We start from the raw sequence: 14,606 nt of genomic DNA, 5'->3' as shown, positions 1-14,606 counted from the left end.
GGGGAGATATCATTAAGATATTTGGGAGTTCCTCTATCATCAAAAAAGATCACAGTTCAACAATATCTACCACTAGTTGAAAGAATGACTGCAAGAATAAGATGTTGGTCTACAGAGTACTTAGCATATAGTGGAAGGGCCCAACTCATAAAGAGTGTTTTATTTGAGATGCAAACCTATTGGGCCCCGGTGTTCTTAATCCCAAAGAAGGTCATTCAGCTTATGACAAGAATATGCAGAATCTTCTTATGGACAGACAGTCATGAGAGCTCAAGGAGAGCACTGGTTGCATGGGAGACATTGTGTAAGCTATATTCAGCAGGGGGTCTAAATTTATAGAGTTTCATACTTGGAACAAAGCAGCACTTAGCAAGTTGTTATGGGTCATAGCAATGAAGAAAGATTCTCTTCGGATAAAATGGATCCACACATTCTATATCAAAGGGAAAGACATACAACAAATGACAACTCCAGTTAGAGCTTGTTGGATAGTACGGAAAATATTGGACGCAAAGAAATGATACTTGAACAAGGATTTAAATGAGGCATTACAAGACTGCTGCACCATAGATAAGTTCAGAATCAAAAAAGCATACCAAGCCTTTCTACCACAATATCAGAAGATGAAATGGAGAGGACTTGTATTGGGATCAAAGACTATTCCAAAACACAAGTTTATTTTATGGCTTGCACTTATGGGAAGGTTAGCTACTGTGGATCGAATACAGAAATGGGGTGTCAAAGTACAATCAGATTGTGTTTTGTGTAATACAGGAGCTGAGGAGACTTTGCAGCATTTGTTCTTCCAGTGCAACTACTCTGCCTACATCTGGAATTCAATACTTCAATGGCTAGGAGAAAAGAGGAAGGTCAGTAACTGGGAAGAAGAAACAGAATGGATTAGCAGAAAAACAAGGAACAACAGACCACGAGCACAGATTCTACAATTCTTATATGGTACTACTGTTTACCATTTGTGGAGTGAAAGAAACATAAGAAGATTTCAAGACAAAAAGAAAAAGAGTCGACAATAATTTAGCAAATGGAAGGAGAGTCCTAGAATCTTTGAATAACTATCCTAAGTAGAGGTAGAGAGGTATTGGAAGGAGTTTTTTTTTTATATACCTTTACATAGATAGGAAGAATTTGGAGACTAGTTACAGAGTCCAAATATAACTAGTGGATGTAAATAGAAATACTTGGTTGAAATAAAAATTTTAATTTTGGCAAAAAAAATAAACAAGAATAAAAAATCTAACTAATGAGTTTCTCGATTTATCTTAGTCGAGATTCATTGGACACATTTTGCACGTATTTTACATTCAAGTCAATCGTTTATATTAAAAATAACAAAGAGTATATAATAAACAATGAAGTTATTATGACATTTATATTGGCTTATTACCATCTCTTAAATTTTGAATAAAGAGTTAAAAATATAGAAAAAGCAGCAATTAGAAGAGGCGTCTATATAGGAAACACTTGCATTAGAAACAAAAGAAATTAATGGTAGAAATGACGTAATAAATGAATAAGCTGTAGGTAAATGGAAAAAGGGGCAAAGTATAATTTATATCGATCAAAATAAATACACTCATAGAGGGGGAAGGTGCTGGTTTTCAAATCTGAAGAAAAAGGAGAAAAATATATTGATAGTCGTAGTCAGATCCGAAGAAGAAGAAGAAAGATGACATGGTGGTAGTAATGATGGTGGCCGGAATCTAAAGAACAAAAATGAGGAGGAGGTGCTGGTGGTAGTGGGCGAATTCGAAGAAGAAAGTGGTAGTGATGGTGGTTATGGCTAAATCTGAAAATGAGGAGGTGATAGTGATTTTGGCCACATCTATTTATATATAATAGGAGAGGCAAAGACATCATAGAAAGGCAAGTGACAATATAATAAAAAGGCACTTGATAATCTTCTATTTATATATAATAGGAGAGGCAAAGACACCATAGAAAGCCAAGTGGCAATATAATAAAAAGGCATTTGGTAATCTTCTATTTATATATAATAGGAGAGGCAAAGACACCATAGAAAGCCAAGTGGCAATATAATAAAAATGTCACGACCCAAAAATCCCTCCAAAGAAGTCGTGATGGCACCTAGTTTCTAAACTAGGTAAGCCTAACATTTACTGTAATAATATGGGTATTCACTAACTTTAAATTAAATTACTCTGAACAAAATACAATTTCCAAAACCAGTAGTACAAGTCACAAGCCTTTCTAAGAGTAGTTATACAATATGATTACATCACTGTTCCGAAGCAAAGGGAACAAATGGAAATAAGTACAATTGAAGGTGACTCTGAGGACTGCAAATGCTATAGCAGGTTTACCTTGAGTCTCCACTGCAACGAATAGCTACCGTCGATCAAAGATATGGATCTGTACACAAAAATGTACAGAAGTGTAGTATCAGCACAACCGACCCCATGTGCTGGTAAGTGTCTAGCCTACCCCGGCGAAGTAGTGACAAGGCTAGGACCAGACACTCACATAAACCTGTGCAGTTTATAGCGTACAAAATAATATGAAGCAAATAATAATAATGGCAACGATGATCAACCAATGATATAAATAGCTGGCAACAAGAACACCAAAATTGCTTCTCAACAAATAACAAATACAAGTGCAATCAATTAATCAAGTCCTTCAAATATAAATCTTTCGCTTATAAATCCTTCAAGTAATAATCTCTAAGATAATATGTTTTTCAATAAATATATCTTGAATATATTTTCTTCAAATAGATATCTTTCATATAAGCATCTTTCGAATATAATTCTTTCGAGTAAAGGTCACCTTGTGACACCTTATATCATAATCATAAATAATATAGGTCTCAACCCACTTTCGAAATTTCACAGCACCTCGTGCCCACATTTACGTCACAACCGCACGGACAACTCACGTGCCATTAAATAAAACCATAATATTTTCCCCGGCACCTTGTGCCCACATATTTCTGTCTCACATTGCACAACAATATTCTCATGTTACTCAGCTCATAGGTTCCATAACCCAATACAATTAAGAATGTTCAAGGAGCCTCATTCACTTAACATAAAGTAGAGTACATCTCCCAACGCAATTAGGAAATCAACAAGAAAAGATGACGTTATTATTTATTTATTTCTGAAATCATTTGATAAAGAAAATACCCTTTCAATTACTGTACAATATCGAATGAATTAGTACCTTTAATACGAGAAATCAATTGAGTTAAAAATGTGACAATTTTTTTGAAATTTGGAGTTTTGAACACAAACAAATAAATAAGGCGAGGTATCGTAAACACTATGGATTCGAACACAATGGGTCACAACAGTAAAGGGACCTAACTAGTTAATACACTTGAATTGTTAATAACAAGTAAATACATCAACAGTGAGTAGGAAAACAACAGTTGCACGGCATCATCCTTCGTGTTTTTACTCTCGTTCTCACCAAATCAATCATATAAAGTACACGGCATTTTCCTTCGTGCTTTACCTCACATAACAATGGCACGGAATGATCCTTCGTGCATTAACATTTATATCATGGCACGGAATGATCCTTCGTGCATTAACATTTATATCATGGCACGGAATGACCCTTCGTGCATTAACATTTATATCATGGCACGAAATGACCCTTCGTGCTTTACACTCTTTCCTCACAAACAACAATACACGGCATCACCCTTCGTGCTTTTATCACTCTTCCTCACCCAAGCAACAATCACAAACAATGGGGCGAGGGAATATACAAGGCTAAAATAGGAATCCCGGCAAGGGAACAATAAGTAAACAATTTAGATCCCGGCAAGGGGACAACATTAATAATATAAATTTCCCGGCAATAGAACAATTGATGCCTCTTTCTCTTTCTTTCACTTTCATTTCATAACTCACTCTAACACTTGAGCCAATGCTCCAAAGTATGCAATTATCTCATAAACTTTCACAATTCGTATTATAACTTGAGTCATTGCTCCTCGAAGTTGAAGAACCACAATTACTTCATTAACTTTCCCGGCAAGGGAACAATACTATCAAAACAACCATCCCAACAAGGGAACAGTATTCACAACACATTCTCCTTTTAAATCATTCTTCCTCAACCGTTCACATTATATGAAACTTATCAAATAAACAAGGAGCTTGTGTCACATTATTCGAATTAAAAGCAATCAAGACTCACGGTCATGCTAGACTCCGGTGCATAGATAACCGTCACCATGCCTATACACCGTACTCCACATTAGCAAGTAGCAAATATCATCCTAATCCTATTCCCTCAAGCCAAAGTTAGAACAAACACTTACCTCGAATGCTCCAAACTCAACTCACGCTTCTAGTATAGCTTTACCTCTTGATTCCACCACCAATCCGCTCGGATCTAGTCATAAGTTACTTAATCACATTAATAATTACTAAATGAATCATCCCCAATGCATGAAAATAGATTTTTCAAGGTTTTTCCCAAAAAGGTCAAAAATACCCCCGGACCCACGTGGTCGAAACTCGAGGTTCGGACCAAAACCCGGTTACCCATTCCCCCATGAATCCAAATATATGATTTGTTTTTAAATCGGACCCCAAATTGAGGTCCAACTTCTCAATTTGTAGAAAACCTAGGTTCTACCCAAAACACCCAATTTTCCCCATGAAAATCTTTGATTTGAAGTTGAAATTATATTAAAAGATGTTAAGGGATAAAGAAATTAAGTTAGAAATCACTTACCAATCGTTTTGGAGAAGAAAAGTTGTTTGGAAAATCGCCTCTTAGGTTTTGGGTTTTTGAAAAGTGAAAAATGACTGAGATTTCCGAGCTTGTATACCTTTCTGAGGACCTGGTGCGGACCGCACAAAAATGTGTTGCGGCCGCGCCGAGTGGGAGAAAAATTGGGGCTTCTCTGAACCCTTCCAGCGCGGACCGCACTGTTTTGGTGCGCAGCCGCGCTGGTTGACCTGAAACCCTAGCCCACAGACTCAGCCACGCGGACCGCATGGAAAGGCATCGCAGCCGCGCGTATCCAGTGCGGACCGCGCGGAAATGACCGCGGCCGCGCTGGTGTCTGAAACACCTGAACCTGCATTTTCTTAAGTCCAAGACTTCCCGGGCCCCATTCAAAACTCACCCGAGCCCTCGGGGCTCCAAACCAAACATGCACACAACCTTAAAAACATCTTACGGACTTACTCGTGCGATCAAGTCACCAAAATAACATCATATACATAAGATCAAGCCTCAAACACATGATTTTCTTTTCTTCAACTTTCATAACTCAAATTCTCCATTTTTAGTCCGAAACACGTCATATGACGTCCGTTTTTAGACAAACTTTACAGATAGTGCTTAACACATATTTAAGACTTGTACCGGGCGTCAGAACCAAAATACGAGCCCGATACCTATATTTTCTAACTCCTTTTCATTTCAAATTTTCATATCAAATTTCAGAAAAACAATTTCTTTCAAAAATTCATTTCTCGGGCTTGGGACCTCAGAATTTGATTCCGGGCACACGCCCAAGTCCCATATTTTTCTACGGACCCTCCGGGACCGTCGAATCACAGGTCCGGGTCCGTTTACCCAAAATGTTGACCGAAGTCAACATTATGCATATTAATACCAAAATTCATCAAATGTTTCACATAATTCACATATTTTAACATAAAAAAACTTTCCGGCTACGCGCCCGAACTAAGCACGCCAAACGAGGCAACTAAAAGCGAGGTTTGCAAGGCCTCGAAAGTGCGGAACAAAGAAGAACTATGGTGGTCATCACAAAAAAGGCACTTGGTAATCTTCTATTTATATATAATAGGAGAGGCAAAGACACCATAGAAAGGCAAGTGGCAATATAATAAAAAGGCACTTGGTAATCTTCTATTTATATATAATAGGAGAGGCAAAGACACCATAGAAAGCCAAGTGGCAATATAATAAAACGGCACTTGGTAATCTTCTATTTATATATAATAGGAGAGGCAAAGACACCATAGAAAGCCAAGTGGCAATATAATAAAAAGGCACTTGGTAATCTTCTATTTATATATAATAGGAGAGGCAAAGGCACCATAGAAAGGCAAGTGGCAATATAATAAAAAGGCACTTGGTAATCTTCTATTTATATATAATAGGAGAGGCAAAGACACCATAGAAAGCCAAGTGGCAATATAATAAAAAGGCACTTGGTAATCTTCTATTTATATATAATAGGACAGGCAAAGACACCATAGAAAGGCAAGTGGCAATATAATAAAAAGGCACTTGGTAATCTTCTATTTATATATAATAGGAGAGGCAAAGACACCATAGAAAGACAAGTGGCAATATAATAAAAAGGCACTTGGTAATTTTAGGACAAAGTTAGTTAGGTTAGGTAATAGTTAGTTTATTTTCAAATTTAAATTTTAATAAAATTAAATTATTCATTATTTATCATTTATAATTAGTTACTTTTTTTTGAATTTGAATCTAAGAAGAAAAGATTAATTTGAATTTGAAATAATTACACGCAACATAGTAAAAATTATAAAAATAAAAACTTTATATCGACAACAAAATAGAAGAAAAGTTTAATTGTGTATTCTATATAATGTAAAAAGAAATTCTAAAAGTATACATTTTATATAAAATAATAAACTAACATATATTTTGGACGAAGTAAAAATGTAAAAATCAAAACTTTATATCGAAAATAAAATAGAAGAAAAGTCTAATTGTATGGTCCCGTTGTATAAGAACAAAGGCGATATCCAGATCTGTAACAACTATAGGGGTATTAAATTACTAAGTCATACCATGAAAGTTTGGGAGAGAGTGGTAGAAATGAGAGTGCGAAGGACGGTGTCTATTTCAGACAACCAGTTCGGGTTCATGCCGGGACGATCTACCACAGAAGCTATCCACCTTATTAGGAGGATGGTGGAACAGTACAGAGATAAGAAGAAGGATCTCCACATGGTGTTTATTGATCTGGAGAAAGCGTACGATAAGGTTCCTAGGAAGGTCTTATGGAGCTGCTTAGAGGATAAAGGGGTCCCGAGTAACTATATTAGGGTGATTAAAGACATGTATGATGGAGCTAAGACTCGGGTTAGGACAGTAGGAGGCGACTCTGAACACTTTCCAGTTATTACGGGGTTGCACCAAGGGTCTGCGCTCAGCCCATTCCTATTTGCCCTGGTGATGGATGCACTGACTCATCATATTCAAGGGGAGGTTCCATGGTGCATGCTATTTGCTGATGACATTATTCTAATTGACGAGACAAGAGGCGGCGTCAACGAGAGGCTAGAGATTTGGAGACATGCTCTTGAGTCTAAAGGTTTCAAGTTGAGTAGGACGAAGACGGAATACCTCGAGTGCAAATTTGGAGTTGAGCCGACGGAAGCGGGAGTTGAAGTGAGGCTTGACTCTCAAGTCATTCCCAAGAGAGGTAGTTTCAAGTACCTTGGATCGGTTATTCAGGGGATCGGGGAGATTGACGAGGATGTCACACACCGTATAGGGGTGGGGTGGATGAAGTGGAGGTTAGCGTCGGGAGTCTTGTGTGACAAGAAAGTGCCACCGTTACTAAAAGGTAAGTTTTATAGAGCAGTGGTTAGGCCTGCCATGTTATATGGAACTGAATGTTGGCCGGTAAAGAACTCACACATCCAGAAGATGAAAGTAGAAGAGATGAGGATGTTGAGGTGGATGTGCGGGCATACAAGGATGGATAAGATTAAGAATGAAGATATTCGAGAGAAGGTGGGTGTGGCCCCCATGGAGGACAAGATGCGGGAAGTAAGACTCAGATGGTTCGGGCACATTCAGAGGATGAGCACTGATGCACCGGTGAGGAGGTGTGAGCGACTGGCTATAGTGGGCACGCGGAGAGGTAGAGGACGACCTAAGAAGTATTGGGGAGAGGTGATCAGACAGGACATGACGCGACTTAGGATTACTGAGGACATGGCCCTTGATAGGGAATTATGGAGGTCGAGCATTAAGGTTGTAGGTTAGGGGAGAGTGTGAATATTTCTACAGCACAATAGAGTGAGACTATCCAGTTAGGAGTTAGACTAGGAATGTCATTGGTCGTCTATTGATGCAGGGTTTTATCTTCTAGTTGTACTATACTAGCCATCTATTTCGTATTTCGTATTTCATATTCTGTATTTCATATTTCATATCTCTTATATATTGTTGTTATTTTTATTACGCATTTTTATGATACTAATATATCATCTCCTATTGCTTTTTTGAGCCGAGGGTCTCCTGGAAACAGCCTCTCTACTCTTCGGGGTAGGGGTAAGGTCTGCGTACATATTACCCTCCCCAGACCCCACTTGTGAGATTATACTGGGTCGTTGTTGTTGTTGTTGTTGTTGTAAGATTAAGTCAAATATCAAGATACTACAAATATTTTCCGTGCACGCAATGCGCGGGTGTAAATACTAGTATGAAGAATAGGAGAAGGAGGAGATGGTGGCTAGAGAAGAAGAAGAAGTTTCTAATTTTGGGCAAGAAATTTACAGTTTTTAGTAAATAAAATATATAATTTAGATGTTAACATAACGCAATTTTCCGATATTTTGTTTCGCGATAATAACTGTTGTGTGGAATATCTTAGAAAATTTTATAAAGTCACTTATTCTTATTTAAAAATTTGTCCATAAGAAAATTGATAATTAAGTAAACTTACTATATATCAAGAATATGAAATTAATTGAGCTTCTCAATTTATTCAAGTCGCAAGTTACTATTAACACTTGCTAGGAGAGAAAATTCAATATCTATTCTGGTTGACAGTATAGAGAGAGAGAATATTTATATCGAGAAAGCAAGGAAAGAAAGCATGTTCTATCTTATTATTAATCAACTGCTATTGAGCAAGAAAATATGTTTTTTAGAAGAACCAGTCATAAACACTAGAGCATAAAACAAAGAAGATGCCAATACAAATGATGCCCTAAATAATGTTATAATGGTTGACACGCATGTCGCACGTTGTTGCACATATGTTGCACGTACATTAAACAGTGTGCATGCTATACAACAGACTTCACGGACCAAAGATGAATGCACGTAAAAAAAGGGAAAATGCATAAATACCCCCTAACCTATATTTGGATTTTCAACTACACACTTTTTTTTGCGGGAATCTTATTACCCCCTAAATTTATTTTAAATGGAATTATTCGCACCCTTAATGTTGACGTGGCAGAGTGTGTGTATTTCACAAGAAAAAACTATTTTCAGATTATTTTTTATTCTTTTTTACCATTTTTTCTTATTTTTTTTCCTTTTCCTTTTCCTTTTTCTTTGTCTTTTTTCTTTTACTTTTTTTTTCGTTTCTTCTCTAATTCCGGCGGATATTCATTCACCGGCGACTTTGTCTAACCGTTTTTCTTCTATTTTTTCTTTTCACACACAAATTAAACTCTCAAAAAGATCTATTCATAAGCAAAGCAAAATACACTCAGATTTGGGGGGAAAAATTCATCATCAGAAAACCTTCCCACGCCGGAAAAAAATTTTAACTGGAAAAAGTTTTCTCAGCTTATATTCGTTTTTATTTCTTTTACTCTTCCTCCCACACATAAATTACACTTAGATCGGGATAAAAATCTGTCGCCGAAAAAAAATGGTGTTTGTGAAATTCCGACAACCACCATTTTATGCCGTCGGTGACCAAAACAAAAAGAAAGAGAATAAAATAACCAAAAAACTGAGAATAATAAATGAAATAACAAAAAAATGATAATAATAAGAAATAAGAAAAAGAAGAAAGAATAAAAAAGTACTAAAAATACATGTGGGGGCGCGTGTAGCTCACCACTTGCCAAGAGTTTGATCGTCATCGTTAATGGTGCAAATAATTACATATAAAATAAGTTTAGGGAGTTAATAGGATTTCCAAAAAAAAAAAGTATGTAGTTAAAAATTCGGGTATAGGTCAGAAGATACTTATGCATTTTCCCTAAAAAAAAGTTAAACATGTTTGGAAAATAAATTGATGAACACATCACAATAGTCTTTATGTTATAAAATAAAGACTATAAAGTAAAGACAAGTATAGAAAGAAACTGATATATTATTCGAATTCAAACTCATGTACATAATGAACTGAAATCTCTTCTATTTATAGAAGAAAGGAAGCTGCTGTGTAAGCTGCTGTGTAAGCTGCTATTACAAGCTGCTGTGTAAGCTGCTACGCGAGTAAGCTCTGTGTAAGCTGTGTAAGCTGTTGTGTAAGAAAAAGAAGAAAGAATAAAAAAGTACTAAAAATACATGTGGGGGCGCGTGTAGCTCACCACTTGCCAAGAGTTTGATCGTCATCGTTAATGGTGCAAATAATTACATATAAAATAAGTTTAGGGAGTTAATAGGATTTCCAAAAAAAAAATATGTAGTTAAAAATTCGGGTATAGGTCAGAAGATACTTATGCATTTTCCCTAAAAAAAAGTTAAACATGTTTGGAAAATAAATTGATGAACACATCACAATAGTCTTTATGTTATAAAATAAAGACTATAAAGTAAAGACAAGTATAGAAAGAAACTGATATATTATTCGAATTCAAACTCATGTACATAATGAACTGAAATCTCTTCTATTTATAGAAGAAAGGAAGCTGCTGTGTAAGCTGCTGTGTAAGCTGCTACGCAAGCTGCTGTGTAAGCTGCTGTGTAAGCTGCTATTACAAGCTGCTGTGTAAGCTGCTACGCGAGCTGTTGTGTAAGATGCTACTGCAAGTTGTTGTGTAAGCTGCTACTACAAGCTACTGTGTAAGCTGCTACTATACCAGATATGGATAATCTTCTACCTAGGGTAATGTTTATCCATAACCGGGTATCGAAGTGATAAGCTTCTTCAGGAAGCTTATTTCCAATAGAGTACTAAATAGATAAACATATTTACGGTGGAGTCCCATATGGATAAGCTTCTTCAGGAAGCTTATTTACAACAGAGTACTAAATGAACATCCATAATATAATATATTTATAACACTCCCCCTTGGATGTTCATTAAAAGATAATGTGTCTCATTAAAACCTTACTAGGAAAAATCACGTGGGAAAAAAATCCTAGTAAAGGAAAAAGAGTACACATATTTAGTAATACGCATTGTTAGGTGCCTCATTAAAAACCTTATAAGGAAAACCCCATGGGAAAAAACCTTAGTAAGGGAAAAAGAGTGCATCGCGTATTTTACTCCCCCTGATGAAAACCTTGTTTCAAATATTTGAGTCTCCGCATTCCAATCTTGTATACCATCTTCTCAAAAGTTGAAGTTGGCAAAGATTTAGTGAATAAATCTGCTGGATTATCACTTGAACGGATTTGTTGCACATCAATGTCACCACTTTTCTGAAGATCGTGTGTGTAGAATAATTTTGGTGAAATGTGCTTCGTTCTATCTCCTTTTATAAATCCTCCCTTCAATTGGGCTATGCATGCAGCATTGTCTTCGTATAAAATTGTGGGTCTTTTCTCACATTCCAAACCACATTTTTCTCGAATAAAATGAATTATTGATCTCAACCATACGCATTCCCTACTTGCTTCATGAATAGCTATTATCTCAGCGTGATTTGAAGAAGTAGCAACAATAGATTGCTTTGTGGAGCGCCATGATATGATAGTACCTCCATATGTAAATATGTAGCCAGTTTGAGATCGAGCTTTATGGGGATCAGATAAATAACCTGCATCTGCATTACCAATACGATCTGCACCACTTTTGTTAGCATTAGCAAGATAAATAAGTGCACCATCTACACCGAGATAGAGTATTTCAGGACCAAGGAGCTCCTCATCCTCTTCTAGAGGTTGGAACGGATCCTTATTCACTTCAAGTGATTGAATATTCATTGGTGTACTTAATGGGTACACTTTGTCCATGTAAAAGTATTTTTAAGACCCTCTTGGAGCTCTTCCGGAGTTCCAATAAGATTTATGTCACCAACATAAATAGCAAGTGTAACAAATTTTGATGACATTTTCTTTATAAAAATACATGGACAAATAACATAATTTATGTAACTTTCTTTCAGCAAATATTTACTGAGGCGATTATACCACACGCGCACAGATTGCTTTAAACCGTACAAAGATCTTTATAATTTGATCGAGTACATTTTTCAAGACTTTGAATTATATGCTTCGGGCATTTTCAATCCTTCAAGGATCTTCATATAGATTTAGCCAAATAAGTCATATAGGTTAAGACTTGTATCTAAATAGTATGACATCTTCAAGTGTCTGGACTACTAGTCCGATCCTCACAATCGTTTACAATATTGTGCACTATATTGTATTAAATATATCGTCGACGATCATTTTGTGTCAGTTCCGAAGCGACATAACTTGTGGAGATCTCGTAACTTTCTTTATTTTCAGGTACCTGAACTTTTTCAGGAGTTTCATGAAATGTTATGTCGTGGGCTCTTCTAGAGCTTATTTCCTCCACATTTTGATCATTAGCTCCTACTATTTTTCAAGGATTGTTACCTTTGGAACCGATTGGTCTACCACGCTTCATGCGTACAGTAAACTCTATCCTTCAGGGACTTTAATTTTAATAGGAGCATTTGCAGCTGAAATATGATATTTAATTTTGGATCAGCAAATGCTTCTGGCATTCGACTTGAATTATCTTCTAAGTGAGGATCATGATAATTCGATTCATATAGCATATTTTTCAACTGTTTATTCCATCCCCCAAATGTTAGAAAAACTAACATATATCCCCAATCATCTTTGGGAAACATATCTTTGTGTATTATGGTAGAGAAATTAATCATATACCACGCAACAAAAGATAGTAAAAATATTTGGTTTCTGATCCTAAACCAATTGTGAAGGGAGGACTTATCATATATTGTTGATCTGATGCATACAAGTGCTGCTATATGCAATTTAGAAAATCTTAGACCAACACATGAAGCTTTGTTCTCATAAGCAATGGTTTAGCCATTAATAGGAGGTATTCAATGCTAAACCAGCTTGGATATAAACCAGCATTATCAAGATGAACTGTCTTGATTTCATAATCTGAAAATTATGCTCTTAATCGAGAAAAGCAATTCCAAATGCCAAACTGCAGGTTGACAATAATTACACATGTAACCATCTCATATATGCACCTATAAGTGGTTCACATGATAGGTGAACGGGCCCATATTCACCTTTTATATATTTCAGAATCAGGGGTCTTAGTCCCAACTTTAGCTGGTATAATCAATTCATTATGAGAACAAGCAACACATGAGAATTCCTGAAGAATCTTCTAGTTCTTTAGTATATGCTTATCTGAATTCTCAAATAGCTCATTTAAAAATGGCAAATGAAAACTTCAAGTTTATCATGTCATGTGCTATCTCTTAGTAAACTTCTGGTTTACTATGGCATAAACTTTTGCTTTAGTAAACTTCTGGTTTACTGTGATACATGATATAGTACAAATTAAAGAATAAGGCGGGTAACTTCTCACATACATATTATTTTACCCCCTATGATTGTGGAAACATGAAGATTATCAATCTTCCAATCATTTGTAGTCTCAATATGATAGCCATTTGTATTAGTAAACTTCAGGTTTACTACAACATATGTTTTGACCATAATCATATAATATGAATGAGATATTTGTATATAAACTCTTCGAGAGCCTTCATTTATTATCCACAATTTAATATTTATCAGATACTACTGGTGTCATATGTCTTCTAGACAAACAGTTAGCTCTTCAGGAGTTGTTGATATATTTTGTACTATCAAATATTGCTCAGACACTTCTGGTATCATGAGAGAAATTCTTAATAAAATGAACATTATAAAGACATTATAAATTTATAAATGTAAGAAATTAAAAATTTCAGTATTTTTACCACCAACTTTGTGACAAATATCTCCTTCAGGGAGAAACGCCATTAACATCTGAATATTTTATATCAAAGCGGCAACCACATAATCATTACATCCTTCAGGGAAAGATACATGAGTTGTTATTTCCTTCGGGGAACTCGATAACTAACCATAAAATATTAATGTGGTTGTAGTACAAAGCATTCTACAAGAATGCTTTTTGCCTTAGAATGATATTTAATAAAATTATTCAAGATATTTTACGTACAACGGGTACGTGCGGTAATGATCTTTATGCCACAAAAACAAAATTTATATCCTTTGTTATTCTACCTCTTCAGGAGGTGAGTTGTGGTATTTCTTCATTCACTCCAGGGAATGAAAATGTGCTTCAAAAATAACTTTGAATAGCTTATTATTTTGTTTAAGCACAGAAAGACACAGTTTCATAATATTTTTCTGCTTCAGGAGAAAATTTCAATTGTGTTACTTCTTTAGGAGCAAATTTAAAATACGAAATATTGAGTATATATTCCTTCAATCATATTACCTCTTCTGGAGGTGAATTGTAATATATTCACATCAAAAACGTGTTCCTATTTACGTTCTTTATTAATATTGTCACATTTACTTCAGGAATGGGCTAATATTTATCAAAAGTTCTCATCCTTCAGGGAACAGAACATAATTATTTGAACGTGCATTAATTACACCAAATCGTGTGATGTCTTAGAAGCTCTTTTACGATA

At 35.7% G+C, this 14,606-nt stretch overlaps 1 protein-coding gene across 1 annotated transcript; it reads left to right on the top strand.

Moving 5' to 3' along the window:
- The first annotated feature begins 623 nt into the window (after window positions 1–623).
- On the top strand, window positions 624–1,034 carry LOC104222736 (uncharacterized). Its single transcript, XM_009774018.2, has one exon. It carries the CDS (start codon window positions 624–626, stop codon window positions 1,032–1,034), a length of 411 nt encoding a protein of 136 aa, XP_009772320.2.
- Window positions 1,035–14,606: the final 13,572 nt, after the last annotated feature.

This window comes from Nicotiana sylvestris, chromosome 4, assembly GCF_000393655.2.
Source record: "Nicotiana sylvestris chromosome 4, ASM39365v2, whole genome shotgun sequence".
Classification (NCBI taxonomy): Eukaryota; Viridiplantae; Streptophyta; class Magnoliopsida; order Solanales; family Solanaceae; genus Nicotiana; species Nicotiana sylvestris.
Note: the sequence above shows the minus strand (reverse complement) of the source record. Positions and strands in the feature narration are given on the sequence as shown.

Excerpts from the sequence above, each read along its gene's own strand:
- LOC104222736 (XM_009774018.2), top strand. The coding sequence starts at position 624 with ATGAAATGGAGAGGACTTGTATTGGGATCAAAGACTATTCCAAAACAC.